Source organism: Vigna unguiculata, chromosome 7, assembly GCF_004118075.2.
Source record: "Vigna unguiculata cultivar IT97K-499-35 chromosome 7, ASM411807v1, whole genome shotgun sequence".
NCBI classification, from domain to species: domain Eukaryota; kingdom Viridiplantae; phylum Streptophyta; class Magnoliopsida; order Fabales; family Fabaceae; genus Vigna; species Vigna unguiculata.
The window spans coordinates 8953199-8970989 of record NC_040285.1 but is presented as its reverse complement, the minus strand read 5'-3'; the positions used below and the strand labels follow the sequence as shown (position 1 = coordinate 8970989).

Sequence of the window (17791 nt, the reverse complement as noted above, 5' to 3'; positions counted from 1 at the left end):
AGGGCCACAAAATTTTGCTTCTTTGAGCACCAAGAGATTGGTGCACTCAAATATCTGAATAAGTACCCATCGATACTTCTTCTCTCAACTCTATCCCCACATCAGTTTGAGTCCGAAAATGCCTTAAGCACTATTCCATTCTGGTCATCAACCTTTGGGAAGAAAATTCCCCAATCTTTAGTGCCTTTAGGTACCTTAGGATGTGTTTAACAACTGCCAGGTGGGGTGTTCTGAGGTCCTGCATGAATCTGCTGATCATACCTACTCCATAGCTCAAATCTGGCCTACTATTACACAAAAACCTAAGTGAACCTACTATCTGCTTGTATAAAGTTCCATCTACCACTTTAGCCTCATTTTCTTCAATCAATTTTACTCCTGACAACACTGTAATTATAGCCTCATTGCACTCTTCCACCTTGAATCTCTTCAGAATCTCCTATGTGTATTTCTTTTGGTGTAAAAACATTCCATTGTGAGTGTGCACAAATTCCAGCCCAAGAAAATAATTCTGTGTTCCTAAATCTATCATCTCAAACTCAGCCTTCATCTTTTCCTTAAATTCTCCAACCTTTCTGCATCTTCATTTCCTATAATGATTAAGTCGTCAACATGCAAGCACACAATGAGTGTATTTGTATGACTTGTGTTTTTCACATAACACCAAATTCAACTGTGCATTTCACAAATCCCAGCTTGGCTAGAACTGCATCAATCAATTTGTTCTTGGCTCTAGGGGCTTGCTTGAGCCCATACAAAGCCTTTCTTAATCTGTACACAAGGTGCTTTCTCCATTCCTTCTCAAAACTAGGTGGTTGTACAATGTATACCTCCTCTTCTAGTAGCCATTAAGGAATGTTGACTTCACATCCATTTGAACCATCTTCCAACCTTTAGAACTTGCTACTGCTGTAACTAGCCTCACGGTCTCCATCCTAGCTACATGGGCAAATACCTCTGTGTAGTCAATTCCTTCCTGCTGTAGGAAGCCCTTTTGCTACCAATCTTACCTTATACTTGGCCACACTCCCACTTCACATCAATAGGTAGTTTATCTTGTGGCATTTTAACTGATTCCCATGTTCTATTTTTCTCAATTTCCTCCAACTCCTCTTTCATAGCATCCCTTCATTCTCTCACCTTTAAAGTTTCCTTCCAGGTTATAGGTTATGTGTCAGCCATCAAAGCTTGGTGAACTAGATCACTAGTTCTTGTAATTACACCATCTCCATAAACTTTATGTCCAACAAGCCTAGTGGAAGGAAACCTCATCCTCTAAGTCCTTATGTTGTCTAAAATAGCAGCTGAAAGCTTAGTTTTATCCTCAAGAACACATGGAGTGTGTGTTATCGTATTCTCCTTCTCTTCCCAACTGCAGTTGACTGTCTCATCTACTACCACATCCCTACTAATCATCATTGTTTTCTTTTCTAGGTCATACAACTTGTATGCACCTGTTGGATGGTACCCAATCAAGATCAGGGGATCACTCTTTTCATCTAGTTTTCTCCTCTTCTCATCTGGAATATGTCAATGACATATTGACCCAAAAATATTCAAGTGTTGCACGTGTGGCTTGACACCAGACCAGGCCTCTTCTAGTGTCACAAACTTTAGTCTTTTGGTTGGGCACCTGTTAAGAATGTCGGCAGCAATAGTTACTACCTCTCCCCAATAGCCATGTGGCAGGCCTTTTCCTTTCAAGATACACCTTGTCATATCAACCAACATCATGTTTCTCCTCTCAGTCAACTCGTTGTGTTGTGATGTATAAAGGGCAGTCACCTCATGTACTATTCCCTTCTCTTCACAAAACTTGCTAAACTTTCTAGACTTGTATTCACCAGCTCCATTAGTCCTAAAAAAATTTAACCTATTGTCAGCCTGTCTTTCAACAGGGCACAAAATTTTTCAAAGATAGAAAACACCTTTCCTTTCTCCTTTATCAAGTACACCCATATTTTTCTTGAAAAATCATCTACAAATGTTAGGAAGTATTTATTTCCTTCTAGTGATGGTGTGGGGACCACACATATCATAATGCACCACTTCCAGTACTTGTTTGGCTCTTTTTGGCTGGTAGCTGGATTTGTGGTAGCCCTTCCACCATCTGCTTGCTACTAAGTTGGTTCAAACTTTTAAAATTCAGGTGACCATATATGTAGTGCCATAACCAACTCTCATCCTCCACATTAGCAGCTACTAGGCACTGTATTTTAGTAGTGTCTAGATTCACCTTAATTGTCCTATTCTTGGATAGTGGTGCCCTAATCACGAGCCTCTGATGTGAGTCATAAATCTCAATCAATTTTTGTTGCATGTTCATGGTGTAATCCTTCTTTAAAAGTTGTCCAAGGCTGAGTAAATTATTCTTCATGCTTGGGACGTATAGAACATCATTCCTGTAGGCCACCTTGCCATCCTTCCATATGATCATCACCTTTCCAACTCCTTCTGCCACAATGCAGCTATAATATGCAAATTTAACATTGTTTCTCAAACACGGGTTAAGATCAATCAACCAATTCTTGTTTCCAGTCATGTGATTGGAGCACCTTGTATCCAAGTACCAAGACATGTTATCCTCCTCACTGCCTGTTGTCGCCATTAGTATTACTTGGTCTGATCAGACTCATTTCCTTCTTCTTATGCCATATTTGCTTCTTCTCCTTTTTGCCCCTTCTTTGATGTGTCCTTATGCCAACACTCATAAGAATAGTGCCCATATTTTTCACAATTATAGCACTGAACTCTTCTTTTATCATATGGTCTCCTGCCACCTTTTCCTCTTCCTTTGTTCTGGTATCCGCCTCTACCATCAAACCCATTATTCTCGGATTTTTCCTAGGCCATTGTTTCACTATTTCTGCCACCATTTCTGCCTTTGGATCTGCCTTTGGACCTTCCTCTACCTCTACTTCTTTAACCACTTCTACCTCTGCCTCCATAACTTACCTTTGCCTATAGAGCCTGTTCAGTCACCTTTTCACCATTCTTCCTTTCATTCACTCTCTATTCATGTGCTTCAAGAGAGTTCTACAGTTCTTCTATTGTCATAACATCAAGATCCCTGGACTCTTCTATGGCCACCACAACGTGGTCAAACTGTGGGGTTAAAGTCCTCAAAACTTTCTCTACAATTCTACAGTCTTCTATGTTCTCATCACACACTCTCATGGTATTGGTGATCACCTGTAATCTGTCAAAATACTCTGCCACAGTCTCCTTTTCTGTTATAGAGAGAAGTTCATATTGCCTTCTCAAGGATTGCAGTTTCACCTTCTTCATTTTCCCAGAATTTCCATACCCATTTTGCAATATCTCCCAAACCTCTTTTGTTGTAACAACTTTTGAAATTTTCTGAAAGATAGGGGCTCCAATACATTGATGCGCCAATACACGAGCCTTGCAGTCCAACTTCTTCATCTCCTTATATGTTGTCTTTGCTCCTTCATCAGCATTCTTGGGTGGTTCTTTGAAACCCACTTTCACGATCTCATCAATTTCTTGAAATCCAAGAATAGCCTCCATCTTTACACACCAATCATCATAGCCCTTTCCATCAAATATGGGTAAGCTTCCTGGGATCAAACCTCCACTAGCCATGAGCAAAACACACAACAATATTCCCAAGATTCCTTTTCTTGAACCTTGCTCTAGATACCACTCTGTTGGGTCGTGATCAACACACGAGCCCACTACCCTATTGTTTGCTAGCTCTCTCTCTCTCTCTCTCTCACACACACACACGCACACACAAAAATATAAAAATATCTTTTCTCTACAGATTGTCTCGAAGCTTCCCGCACTCACCAAACTTCCTCTGCCACACAATTGCTTCTTCACAAACGCGTCAGCTACGTTTTTCTTGCTTTCTCTTTTACTGTAAGCCGTGTTTTGCTCACAGGTTACTCATTCACAACTTTGCTCCTTGTAGGACACGCACCTGCTCTACGCCACAGAGAATGGAAGAGGAAGAAAGCTATTCAAGAGAGATTAGAGAAAAGAAAGGTATTTTATTGAACTTTCATGAATGTAGTTTCTCTAACAACTTTTATAGAAAGAAACTATAGTATTTATAGATGTTTTTTTTTCATTTTAGTATTATTTCTCTCATTATTTATGGGAAAAATTAACATTTTGAAAACCACATTGACTTTGCATGTTTAATTAAAGCTACTACCCTTGGACGAGTGATGTAGGGTGCTAAGACCTTTCCTTTGCGTAACTGACTTCCGAACCTAAAAATCTAGTTTTTTGTAAACTTACTTTATATTTATTTCCATAGTTTTTCAGAAATAACTATGGTGACGACTTTAAAATCTCTTTTGAAACTCATTTTTTTTTTGTTCGCCGTCCTGTCACAATTTCGGTTGCAACAATACATTTCATTTTTTTCTTGTTTGTACTTTGATTTAAATAAAATACAAAATTGAATAGTAAAACAATTCATAAATAATAATCATTATTATATTTACATATTACATAATGTTATAATTTTTCTTTTTTGAATATGTACTATCAAGTTGTGAGTTTGTTTTAAAAAATAATATAATAAAACAAAAAAGGTTAGATAGAGAACGTAGAAGATTACACCTATCTTCCACTCACACTTTTTTTAAGTTATTCTTCATCATCCATTTGCTCTCAAATTCTTCTTCTCTTTTAGGTTTTGATCGTACCATGCAATAGTTCTCAAAAGTTGAGGATCATTTCACATTGATTGAAATTTAAATAGATTAAGTTTCTACACATATAATCTCTTATGTAAAAAAGTCTTTAAAATCCCAATTAAAAACACCCGTAAAATTAATGATGGATGAAAATTCAACCAAATCATTATAAAAAAAACTCTAAAATAATAATCAATTTCAGTGATAAAAAATTATTAATCACTACAATTATCAATTAATTTATATATTAATTTACAAAATAAAAATGATTGATTATTAAAATAGTCATTATGAATAAAAAAATTATAATTGATCATTAAATTCATTCTTACTAAATAAGAAACTAATTTAGAAATTAATTTTTTTGGTAACCAAAACCTTGGAAGTTAATGTTTAGTGACTATAAAATAATTCTTTTGGTAGTCAAAATTTTGATAATTAAATTTAGTAACAAATAACTTTTTATTTTGTAAATTAATATCTAAATTAGTCACTATAACAATTAACAATTTTTTATCACTAAAATTAATTATTAACGGAGAATTTTCTTGTAATCACCAAAAGGGAGTCAGTAAAAGAATCAAGTTATGAAAAAAAATATTTTTTAATGTAATAGAAAGTGTTCCAATTTATAAACTTTTATTTAATATATAATTTAAACTCTTTTTACTTTAAATAAGATCTTCAAGTTAAGTTTTGTCAACAGAAAAAGTGATTAAAAAAATGAAACCATGAGTGATACCAAAAATAAAAGAGAATATCCAAATATTTGTTAACTAGTGTGGTTTAAAATTTAACAGATCAAATACAATCTAGAGCTGTTTGAATTGTAATTGGAATTGGTTTAGGTTTTTTCTCTTTCGGATAAAAAATAAATAATATATATATATATATATATATATATATATATAATTTAAAATAGAGTATCATGATTATGTAAATATAGACTAATAATATTAATTATTTAACTATGTGATATTTTATAAATAGATGAAAGTAAACAAAAACAAAAGATAAAAAGGTATGATAAATATCGTGAGCGGCAGGATTCGAACCTGCGCGGGCAGAGCCCACATGATTTCTAGTCATGCCCGATAACCACTCCGGCACGCCCACGCTTTGAGAAAATAGTTTGCTATAATTTATATAATGTTTGATTTCATAAACAATGTGTTAATCAATGTTTGGTCATCAAACATAAATCTCACAAGAGCATTCTGTTTATTATAATATAAGAGATGTGAAGGAGAGAAAGGGAAAATAAATTGAAGAAGTGTATTAACTTTATTTATTGTAATTTTAAATGGTTTAAGCAAGTATGCAATATTTAACTTTTACAAAGAACTAAGAGACAATATCTTGCTTCTTTGCTTTCAATGAGGCTAAGAATGTCCAAAAGGAAACAATAATGTATAATGGAGGTGTGTGAATTCACATAAATGGCTCAATCCGCATCACTAAAACCACACAATTGTATAAGGTATTCTTTATTGAAAAGTAATTTACACTAGAACATAATAACACGGGTGACACGGTTGAAACATGAATAAGTTAAGTTGTTGCAATAACATTGGTATATTTAATTGGTATAACATGAATGAGAAATTTTAATTGCTATTCAAAAGAAATAGTTGATAAAGTTAAGATTGTCACAATTCAGAAAGTGGTACAACATAATTGAATTAATTTCTGCCGACAATCCAAATGTTTTAATAAAAATATATTACATAGAATTACAACCGTAAGCTAATTGTTATGTTTCATAATTATGATTTTTTCATCATAAAAAAATTGTTATAATTAGATGCTAATATAGTCAAAGTAGGTTTTGATTATAACAAAATCTATAATAAAAATGATAATATAAATTAAAATGATTCAAGTATTTAAGATCTAGGTCAACCAAAAAATAAGTAGAATAAACTCATATAAAGATTGGATGTTTAGACTAAACTAAGTCAATACTAGATTATACACCGGTTAGGTGCTATCTAGGATACACCGATCATAAAATGTATACATTTGCTATTTTATGGGTGTTCATGAGTTGGAACAAGTTTTATCAGAAATAAAATTGTGAAAAAACATATGAAATAAGTCTAAAAGAGAATATTATATGAGCTAAGCTAAAAAGGTCAACCAGACAAGACAAAGTCAAAAGTTTCACCAAACAAGTCCAAACTATGTGGAAGTCAAACTTGTTCACCAAACGATTCATATTGACCAAATGAGTAAAATTCATGTAAGACCAAACGAGTTGAAAGTCAAATCAAATAAGTCAAATAAATATACTAAGTAGACGAGTCAGAAACAAGTTGACCAGATGACACATAAAAGTCAAAACAAAACAAAAGTTTGACACATTGGGTAAAACAAAGAACTAAGCTTAATACATTATGTAGCAAAAGAATTTTGAGTGGTTAATACAAATTTTAAATCAATAAGCAAAAAATCAAATTTATCATGATGCAAATCAAGAATTAGAATAAATCTGATAGATTGAAGAAGAAGAATATTTGTGCTGATTAAGGATTGTGAATACTAAATACCTCATATGATTTAAATCAATGACGAGCAAGACAAAACTTTGAAGATTAGAAATTGCATGAAGAATATCTTGAAAATCATATTCAAGTAACAACGGTAATATAGTTAATATAAATTAAAAATGAAGAAATATAGATTGAAGAAAAAATCCAAAGAAAGAAAAAAAGGATAATCCAAGATTGAAAGAAAGAAAATACTCTCAAGATCATATTCAGAGTTTCCTCAAGAGTGAATGCGTACAAACAAGAAATATAATTCACAAAAAAGTTCAAAAAGAAAGCACTAAAACGATAGACTCAAATTTTATGAGGTGAGAGTGAAATTTTACCCTCTAAGTTTTGATTTCAATATTCTTCACATACTGAAATTTTACCTGTAAGCTTTGAAATTACTCTCTTACATTGATTAATAATAATCAGATTGTTATTCTGATTTTATGAAGTAGAAATTCTATGAGGGGAATTAATCTAATATGATTTTGATACATTAAAATTGTATATGATTCGGTTTATTAAGATTTGATTTTATAGAATTTAATTTTTTTATTAGGTTAGAAATAATTTGATATATTGAATGAGATCATTATATGGCTTGGGTTATAGAAAAAAAGAAGAGAGTAATAAATGGAAAGAATTAGTGGTATAGTTTTACAAGAAAATTATCTTGAGGAAATATTTGTAAAATATGAAATAAATTTGATTATTATGTATTTTAGTAATTATTATTATATTAGCGAAATTTTTCTTTACGAAAATAATTTTGTTGATTTTAAATTAATTTTATTATATGTTTTAAATAATTCGTTGATTGTTAATGTGAAATTGCTGACGTTGTTAATGTGAATTTATTGGTGTTGTTAATGTAAATTATTTGTGCTAGTGTGAATTATTGGTGTTGTTAATACAAATTATTGTTGCTATGATTAAAATATATTAAATTGTTGTGCTTAAAATATATTAAATTGTTGCTTATTTCCCTCTAAGATTCCATTTGTGCCACCACAACCCTCTCCGTTCATTGCTCGAAGGCACTCCTCGCCACCCTGATTCAAGGTTTCAACTAGGATTATGTTGTGGCTCTTTCCAAATTAGAATTTTTTTTTTCATCAGAATTTGACCTGTAGAAGATGCTATTTAAATTGGAAGCTTATAGTTTTGGTTGTAATTCATAGCCGATACTACATTCCAGATTGTCCAATCGGTACTCAGTTTTTAATTATCAGATTAGACAAATCTGGAATATAATACTGAATCCAGAATCTGAAATTCTTTGATGCATACCTGATCGAGCAATTCAGAATAGTTCTCAGATTCGGTACTACATAACGGATTGGTCAATCTGGAAAATACAGGTGCCTATTGGATTAAGCAATTCGAAATACATTCTCAAGTCCAAAATATGTTTTCAGATTGGATTCCTTCTTCCGAAATGAGTTTTTACCCCACCTCTTCATCTTTTTCATTTATTCCTCACACTTCCAGATATTTATCATTAGGTCGTCTCCCATGAATTGAGTTTCCACCCCCATCTCTTCATCTTCTTCATTCGTTCCTCACTTCCATATATTTATCATTAGGTCGTCTCCCACACCTTGCAAGGTCCATGAATACAATTTCGTTCATTGATCTGTTTCGGGAGTTGTTTGCAACAACCAACACCATCAGCCCTCCAATTCATCATTATCTCCTCTTTTATCTTGTATAACTAAACTACCTTACACCATTTATCTCCATATTGTTTGGCTTCAAAGTTCTATTGTAATTCTTTAACAAGAGGGATGACCAAACCACACTTAGAGAAGAGGCAACCATTGCAGCTCCAACAATGGATGGTGGAAAGCGAAATCTAGTGGAGTAAAGAATTCATGCTACAATTGGAATGCTAGGATATTATTGTTAGTATTATTGCTTGATTTAGTCCCACATCGCTTAGAATTGTGAGATGTGGTTCTCTATTTTGCTATATAAGAGACTCTTTGTAAAGCTTGAGATACATGAGAAATAAAAATACTTCCTAGTGTAGTCGTAGACGTATATATTGTACACTTAACCACGTTAAATTCTCCATGTCTATTTTTCCTCCTTTATTCTTTCCTTTATTGTCTTGTTCCTAACAATTGGTATCAAGAACCATTTTTCTTAGTATGCTCTGTGGTTGCAGCATTGTCTGATCTTCCACATCAGAAAAGATTTGGTTTCTTTTTCTTCTTGGGAATCTCAGTTTAGAGAAGTTGCGGGGGCTTTCATCAAAAGCAGCAGGAGCTTTCGTCAAAATAGCAGGATCAATGGCATTGGAAGAAGGAAATGTGAGGATTGAGAAGTTTGATGGGAGTGACTTCGGGTTCTGGAAGATGTAGATAGAGGACTACCTGTATCTAATGTTAACAAGGCAGAAGCCAACCGACATGGCGCAACCAGAATGAGACTTGTTAGATCGAAAGACACTCGGTGTGATCCGGTTGACATTAGTCAATAATGTTGCATTCAACATCATGAACGTGAAAACAACCATAGATTTTATGCAGGCATTGTCAAATATGTATGAGAAGCCATCTGCAGCCAATAAAGTGTATTTGATTTGCAGGCTAGTCAACCTAAAAATGGGTGAAGGTAACTTGATTACTAATCATATAAGTAAATTTAATACAAGTATTGCGCATTTGACATCAGTGCAGATAACATTTGATGATGGAGTGCAACTGTTACTGTAGTTAGTAATTCTGCAAGTAATAGCAAGTTGAAGCTTGATAACATCTATGACTTGATCTTAAGAGAAGATGTTTGCAGGAAAAGTTCAAGAGAATCTTTCAGTTCTAGTTCTGCTTCAACATTGAGTACTGAAACTAGAGGAAGAAGTAGCTAGAAAGGTCGTAATCAAGGCTGAGGCAGATTAAAGTCTAGAGGGAGATCACAACCAAAATTTCAGAATGATATCACTTGTTGGAATTGTCAGAAAAGGGGTCACTTTACAAATCAATGTAGGACTCCATGGAAGCACAACAACAAGAAGCAAGATGATGATCAATCAATAAATGCAGCAACTGATGAAATTGAAGATGCACTATTATGTAGTTTAGATAGTTCTATTGACTCGTGAATTATGGACTCAGGTGCGTCATTTCATACTACACCTTCCTTAGAACTATTATCTAACTATGTTCTAGAAAAAATTGAGAAGGTCTACCTTGCAGATGGAAAATCTCTTGATATAGGAAAAGGTGATATTAATATCAAAACCTCTAATGGAAGTGTGTGGACTTTGAATAATGTTAAACACGTTCCTACCTTAAAGAGACACTTAATATCTATAGGGCAGTTGGATGGTGAGGGACATTACACCACTTTTGGAGATGGACATTGGAAGGTAATGAAAGGTAATCTTGTTGTTGCTCGTGGAAAGAAGCAATGATCTCTTTACATGATTGCAGATGAGGATATGATATTATTTGTAAAAGTTGGCAACATTTCTTCTTTGTGGCATCAGAGGCTTGGGCATATGAGTGAGAAAGGAATGAAGCTCAGGGTCTCAAAAGGTAAAATACCTAACTTGAAGCATGTTGACGTCTGACCTTGCGAACATTGTATCTTTGGAAAGCAAAAAAAGGTTAGCTTCTCCAAAACAAGTAAGTCGTCTAAAGTTGAAAGACTAGAACTGGTGCATATAGATGTTTAGGGGCCAGCTCCAGTGAAATCCCTTAGAGGTTCACAGTATTATGTAACCTTAGTTCCATATGCATCTACAGTAGGGAGCTTGATGTATCACATGCAGTGGGAGTTGTGAGCAAATTTCTTTCAAATCTCAAAAAAGAGCATTGGAAATGTGTGAAGTGGATATTGAGATATTTGAAGGGCACTTCAAAGATGCATTTGTCTTTTAGAAGAAGTAATCTCACTTTACAGGAGTTTTCTGATGCAGATTTGGGAGGTGATTTGGATGGTAGAAAGAGCACAACAAGTTACATTTTTACATTAGGTGGTACAACTATCAATTGGAAGTCCAAATTTCAAGAAAGAGTCTCCCTTTCAACCACTGAAGTTGAGTATATAATCATCTCAAAAGTAGCGAAGGAGATAATATGGTTGAAGAACCTTCTAAAAGAATTAAGAAAACAACAAGATGACTCTCCGTTGTTTAGTAACAGTCAAAGTACCATTTGTCTTGCTAAAAATCCAATTCTTCATTTCAGATGCAAACACATTGAATTGAAGTATCATTTTATCAAAAACTTGATAAATGATGGAAACTTGTTTTTGTTGAAGATTTTAAGTGTAGAGAATCTAGCTGATATGTTGACCAAGACTGTCACAACAACTAAGTTGCGCCTTTTCATTATCTCAACTAGCCTTCAAGAAAATTGATGATAAAGACACTACACTAGATGGTAATGTAAATCAAACCCCAAGTGGGAGAATTGTTAGTATTATAGTGCTTGATTTAGTCTCACATCGCTAAGAATTGTAAGATATGGTTATCTATTTTTCTATATAAGAGACCATTTGTAAAGCTTGAGATACACGATAAATAATAAATACTTTCTAGTGTAATCGTAGACGTAAGCATACACATTGTACGCCGACCCACGTTAAATTTTTCGTGTCTATTTTTCTCTCCTTTATTCTTTCCTTTATTGTCTTGTTCTTAACAATTATAACCCAAAGTCCAAAAGTAGTTTAGAGCAAAAAAGTTTTAATTACAAGGTCAATGGCAATGGCTAGGGATTGGAGGTGTTGAAATACACATGAGAGAAGGAGCTAAATACACATGAGAGAAGGAGCTGTGGCGCAAATAAGAATGGAAAAGTTGGATTAGATTTTTGACTTTGACTTAGAGGTAAAGTTAGGATTTTGTTAATATAGGGGTGCAGGAAGAAAGCCTAAAATGTGTACTTTTTTTTAATTCAAACTGACTCGACTTATACTCGTAGTGGACCGAGTTAACTAATGAAGTTTAACCACACTTATTCATAGAAAAAGACCAATAATACAAACTAAAAATATAAACTGACTCGACTTATACTCGTAATGGACCGAGTTAACTAGTGAAGTTTAACCCCACTTATTCATAGAAAAAGACCAATAATACAAACTAGAAATATATAACTCAAGTTGTGTATATAAATCAAATTATTTGTAAAATTTCTGGTGGAATTTTTTCTCTTGTTGAGATTTAAAGATTATTTTCTTAGAGTTGGTAATTTTGTTTTACATTTATTTGCTTTTCTCTTTTAAAATGTTGATTCTTATGACTTTTACTATTCTCCTTTTCAGCCCATATTTTTCCACGACATGAAAGGCTTTAAGCAAATGATTTTCTACACCTCAATTTTTCACCCTAAAGCACAGTTTTTGAAAATCTTTCCCATTATAGATTATCATGCACAAGGAACATTTCCTCATTACTCTAACTTTTATCATCCAACAAAAACAATAAAGCCGTAATTGGAAATCTTCTTTCATGGGTTCCTAGCGATAAAGTAGTTGAGTAGATAGAATATGTGAAAGGAAGAGTAAATCATACATTTGAATTTCATAATGACTTTGTTTTAGGGAGGAGCCAGATCAAAATTTGTTAACAAAGAAGCTGAACTAAATAAAAATTATATAATCTCACATCTGAGAAGACATTTTTGTCCACCACAGAGTAAAACATGGCCGCTAGGCCAACCTTGGTCACAAAATATGGAAGATATGTAATAACTACAACAAAAATGTGGTCAAAGGAGGTAGCCAACCTGTAAACCTTTTTTCCACTTTCATAATCCAATTCATGAAGCAATTCAATAATATGCCTGCATGTGTCCTTGTGGAAAACTGAAAACCATGCTCCCTTGCAGCTATGACAAAAGCTGTTTCATCTAGTGACTCAGATGCATATGACGGCAGATGAACCCTCAGCACCAATTCCAGGCAAACATATCTCAATCATAGATCTAAAGGATAACCTATCATCTTATAGATATAATGTATGAAGAGATTATGAATTTGAACAAAAGAACAAGCTTATATGGAATCACAAAAATCTGTGGAAGTTACAGGACACCACATCAGAAGACAAATACCAATAAACTACTTAACTAATTATGAAAATCAATAAAATAGGGATTAGACCTAGTTACTCAAGGCTTGTCCTTCTAACAAACCAAACTTCATGAAGAACTTCTTCTTGTTGCAATCCAACATTTCACTCAAGCTACAATTTATATTCCTCTCCTTTAGAAGTTTGTACCGTGGCTCTATTCTTCTCTTGAGGCCATGATGAAAGAAACTAGGATAATCAACAACTTCATCAACTTGTCTTCCCATGACATCCACTAAAAATTTGAACCTTGGTTCTAATGAATTCTGAATGCTCTTGATCAAGATTGGAGGAAAACCAACCACCAAAGCAACTATCTGTCTGTCTTGAAATCCTCGTCTCATTAGATACGTATGATTGGGTACCAAAAGCTTGTTCACATCTCTACTCAAGATTGCTGGGAAGTTCATAGCCACTGCTTGAAGATCCTGCTCACTCAGACCTATTGACTTGAGGAACTGTGAAGTAGGGCGGAGTCTTTTCTCAACACTATAACCCATAATATAGGGGTCCTTGACTATAACTTTTCCAATCATTCCATCTTTATTGAGACCAAGGCTAGTAAGAAAGTTCACAATTTCAGTCAACTTTGTTTCAATGCTGTAGCTTATAAGCCTAGGATTGAGCAGTATCATTTTCCCAATATGCTTTTCAGGGATACCCAAAGACTGAAAGAAGGCCAAAAGGGGACAAAGCTTCTCTTCCACACTGTTTGAAAGTATGTGAGGGAACTTGGCTATGGCAGTAGCAACCTCACGTGGTTTTGTTCCCAGAGTCCTTAGACACTCAACCGTGGGCATAATCTTGTCATAAAGATCCAGTGCAAGAATCTTGGGGCATTTTGAAACAATTGAGGGCAACTTCCTTTCTTCAATGCCAATGCTTCTCAAATACTCCCAATTCTCACTCGCTCTTTCCTGATGCACATCCTCAAGGCGCCTACACCGTCGGAAAATTCCTTGCACACTGTTGTCATCAAACCCTTTATTTTTGAAAAACCACATCATGCTGCTGCAGCTGTTATTGCTGCTCGTGATCTCCATTTTACACTAAAAATAAATTATTTTGGGAATAAAGAAATAAACATTAGCTTACATAGGCAAACACCAATAGAACTAGAAGAGTAACATGAAGCTCTCAACTTAGCACAATTCAAATTCAAAGGTTACATAACACTATGTTCAACACAAACAGGCATGTAAACCCGATGATTCACACTCACAATTTTGCAAGGGACACAAGAAAGGGTTTGGAAAATTTCTGCACTGAAAGATTAAAAATTGTTTGGAAAACGAAAAAGAGAATTGAAATGTTATAAGTTAGAAATAGATATGGTGATAGGAAGAGTCAGTTACCGAAGGGTTGTGCCGAATGCATGCGTGGGAGGAGAAGAGAGTTCAACAGTGACAGTGAGGACGAGAGTAGCAGAAAAATTAAAATGGTCGAATGAAAGATAAGGTGTGTAGTGTTCCCCGGTTTGATATTTGGACCGTTCGATTGATGAAATGGTACAGATTTTGACACGTGTTCCACTAAAATATTCCGGTGCTGTCTAATTGAATTTTCTGTGTTGTGATATTTCCACACTTTGCTTAAGCATTTCTCGTTTTTACAGTCACTAACCCAATCCTGAATTTTACTCCAATTAAGCTTTAAGCATGTTATGAAAACATTGATTTTAATAATTTTTTATTATTTTTTATTGAAACATATGTTTGATACGATAAATAAAACTTTGTTAACATTTTTGTAAAATCTAGTTAGATTAAAAGTTTCTTTTCCACATTCTATATAGAAAGTTTTATAATAATTTAAAAAAAAAATCAAAATTTGAGGGAAATTAGATTAACTATCTTAAAAATAACTTTTTAGTTTATTTATCTAAATAAAAAAAACATATAATCGATTATTAGTAAACTGATTTAATTTCCACATTTACCTCAAACTCATCCTATCTTATATTAAAAATGAAGCTTTCAACCCAAATCTTTCAAAGCGTGCCCAAATAGCTCCAACCAGGTGGTGAATTTTTACTTATTTATTAGTTTATTTAACTCGTGTTTATAAGATTCTCATGAAAATTATTCAAAACTATTATTAACTTATTTCACAAAATTTCACATTAAGCCGAAGATATGCTCTCATTTGATAATTTTATTAAATAAAGAATCAATTAAACTTTTTTACCTAAGTACGTGTTCTTAATCTACATCAAACACCTTTTAAGCACTGATAACATGCCCAATAGTTTTAAGTCCCATATCAATGTTCCTGAGCATCAGCTCAGTTGCTTTGGCCTTTGGGTGAGACTTGTCGCCAGCCAGAAACTTGTGAAGGGCTCCATTAATTTCCACATAGCTCCAACCAGGTGGCTTCTGGATGCCAACATCATCAATTGCCTTTCTCACAGTTGCGGCTTCATCATGCTTTTCCACAAGAGTTAGCATATTAGATAGCATCACATAACGGGCTCCATGATCATGCTCCATCGCAAGAAGCTCATGGCTGGCAAGTCTAGCCAATGCCACATCCCCATGAACTTTGCAAGCACTCAACAGTGATCTCCATATCACAGCATTGGCCTTGAACGGCATATTCTGAATCAAACAATATGCTTCATCCAATCGTCCAGCCCTACCAAGAAGGTCAACCATACAACCATAATGCTCCATTTGAGGACTGACACCATACACACTCAACATGGATTCAAACAGCCTCTTGCCATCATCAACCAAACCATTATGCCCACAAGCACATAAAAGTGACACAAATGTGACCTCATCCGGTTCTAAACCTTGCAACCTCATCTCCTCAAACACGGCCATAGCATGTTCACCAAGACCATGATGAGCAAGGCCAGACAAAATGGAGTTATATAGAAAAGTAGTTCTCATATCATCACTTGTTCTCCTGAACACATCCAAAGCAGTGTCTATGCTTCCACACTTGGCATACATATCCACAACAGCACAAGTGAACCCTCTGTGGGTACCACACTGCCAGCTCCCACCATCATACTTGTGGTGAATCCTTCTTCCCAACTCAAGGGCCCCTAGCCGCGCACACGCCGCAAGAGCGGCAACCACAGCAACCTCGTCCGGTTCCATCCCCAAACCCTCCAACTCCACAAACAGCTCCAATGCTTCCTGAAAACACCCACAGTGACAGTATCCACTAATCATGGCCGTCCAAGAAACCACGTCTCTCTCACCCATTTGATCAAACAACCTTCTAGCAACCTCAACTTCTCCGCGCATAGCATATGCACTCACCAAAGAAGTCCAAGCCGCAACCCCACTCTTTGCATTCCCACAACTCACTACTCTCTCAGCCACCTCCAAGCACCCACATTTCGCGTACATATCAACAAGAGCATTCATCAACAACTCATTTTCATTTACACAACTAAATATCCTATAAACCAAGCCATGCACCACTCTCCCAGTTCCACTATCCTCCAAGGACGAACAAGCGGACAACAAGGCAACGAGGGTATACTCATCAACCTCAACAAGATTCCCTCTCATTTCCCCAAAAACCTTCAGAGAAGAATCAGCACGACCCGCACGCACAAGCCCGTTAATCATCGTGTTATATGAAACGCAGTCCCTCACAGGACTTTCATCGAACACCTTGCACGCATTGGGGGCATCCCTGAGAACAAAATACAACTGCAAAAGAGCGTTTACAACAAAGACACTTGACTCAAACCCACTTCTTATAACGTGAGAGTAAAGCTGAAGAGCGAGTTTTGGAAGCGATAGCTTGGCACAGGACTTGAGAAGAAATGGGAAGGTGAAAGAGTCCGGGGAGATGGGTGGGGAGGAAGAGAGCATTGACCTGAAGAGAGAGAGGGCGTGGTGAGGGGTTTGGGAGAGAGAGAAGGCTCTGATGAGGAAGTTGAAGAGGAAGAGGTCAGGGTTGGGGATTTGGGAGAAGAGAAGGTGAGAATGGTGGAGGTGGTTGGTGGCGAAGAAGGAGATGAGTGGGGTCATGAGGAAAGGATCGTGGTGGCGCCCTGTGACCACCGCTTGGGCCTGGATTTGGAGAGCTTGGTGAAAGGTTTTGCATGATGCTAGCACTGCTTTCAAACTCTTCATTTTTTGCTCTTCCTTCACTGCTAATGACCATCTTCCTCTTACACAGTCACATCACAAATCACCTTGTTTTGTTCCCAAACGCTACAGTCGGAACAATTTTAAGCATCATTGTCCGATCATAATTATCAAATTATTTAGGTTAAAATAGTTTTTGTTCCAGTTTTCATTAAATTTGGTTAAATAAGTCTTAATTTTGGTTTTATATTTAAATAGGTTCTATTTTTCATTATTTTTGTTTAATTGAGTCTTTTTTTGCGTTTGAATCATTAACAACCATGAATCGTGACTATCATATGTCATTTCGTAATTTTTTTTAATTTTTTTTTTAATTTTTTTTATATGTCCACGTATCAACCCAGTAGCTTGTCACATATCAAAATCAATATTCAATATTCA

The 17791-nt window shown here is 35.1% G+C and overlaps 3 protein-coding genes and 1 non-coding gene across 4 annotated transcripts; all 4 read right to left on the bottom strand.

Moving 5' to 3' along the window:
• Positions 1 to 3036: 3036 nt before the first annotated feature.
• Positions 3037 to 3606, bottom strand: LOC114191132. Its single transcript, XM_028080317.1, has one exon. The coding sequence runs from the start codon at positions 3604 to 3606 to the stop codon at positions 3037 to 3039; it is 570 nt and encodes a 189-aa protein (XP_027936118.1).
• A 2101-nt stretch (positions 3607 to 5707) lies between these two features.
• TRNAS-AGA lies at positions 5708 to 5789 on the bottom strand. The gene has a single exon. It is a non-coding gene; the product is annotated as a tRNA-Ser (tRNA).
• A 6999-nt stretch (positions 5790 to 12788) lies between these two features.
• Positions 12789 to 14756, bottom strand: LOC114192827 (transcription termination factor MTERF6, chloroplastic/mitochondrial). The gene is made up of 2 exons (XM_028082651.1): positions 14651 to 14756; positions 12789 to 14344 (listed from the first exon to the last, which is right to left on the bottom strand). The coding sequence occupies exon 2, from the start codon at positions 14336 to 14338 to the stop codon at positions 13328 to 13330; it is 1011 nt and encodes a 336-aa protein (XP_027938452.1). The 5' UTR covers positions 14339 to 14344; positions 14651 to 14756; the 3' UTR covers positions 12789 to 13327.
• A 683-nt stretch (positions 14757 to 15439) lies between these two features.
• Positions 15440 to 17488, bottom strand: LOC114190260 (pentatricopeptide repeat-containing protein At2g22410, mitochondrial-like). Its single transcript, XM_028079073.1, has one exon. The coding sequence runs from the start codon at positions 17393 to 17395 to the stop codon at positions 15518 to 15520; it is 1878 nt and encodes a 625-aa protein (XP_027934874.1). The 5' UTR covers positions 17396 to 17488; the 3' UTR covers positions 15440 to 15517.
• Positions 17489 to 17791: the final 303 nt, after the last annotated feature.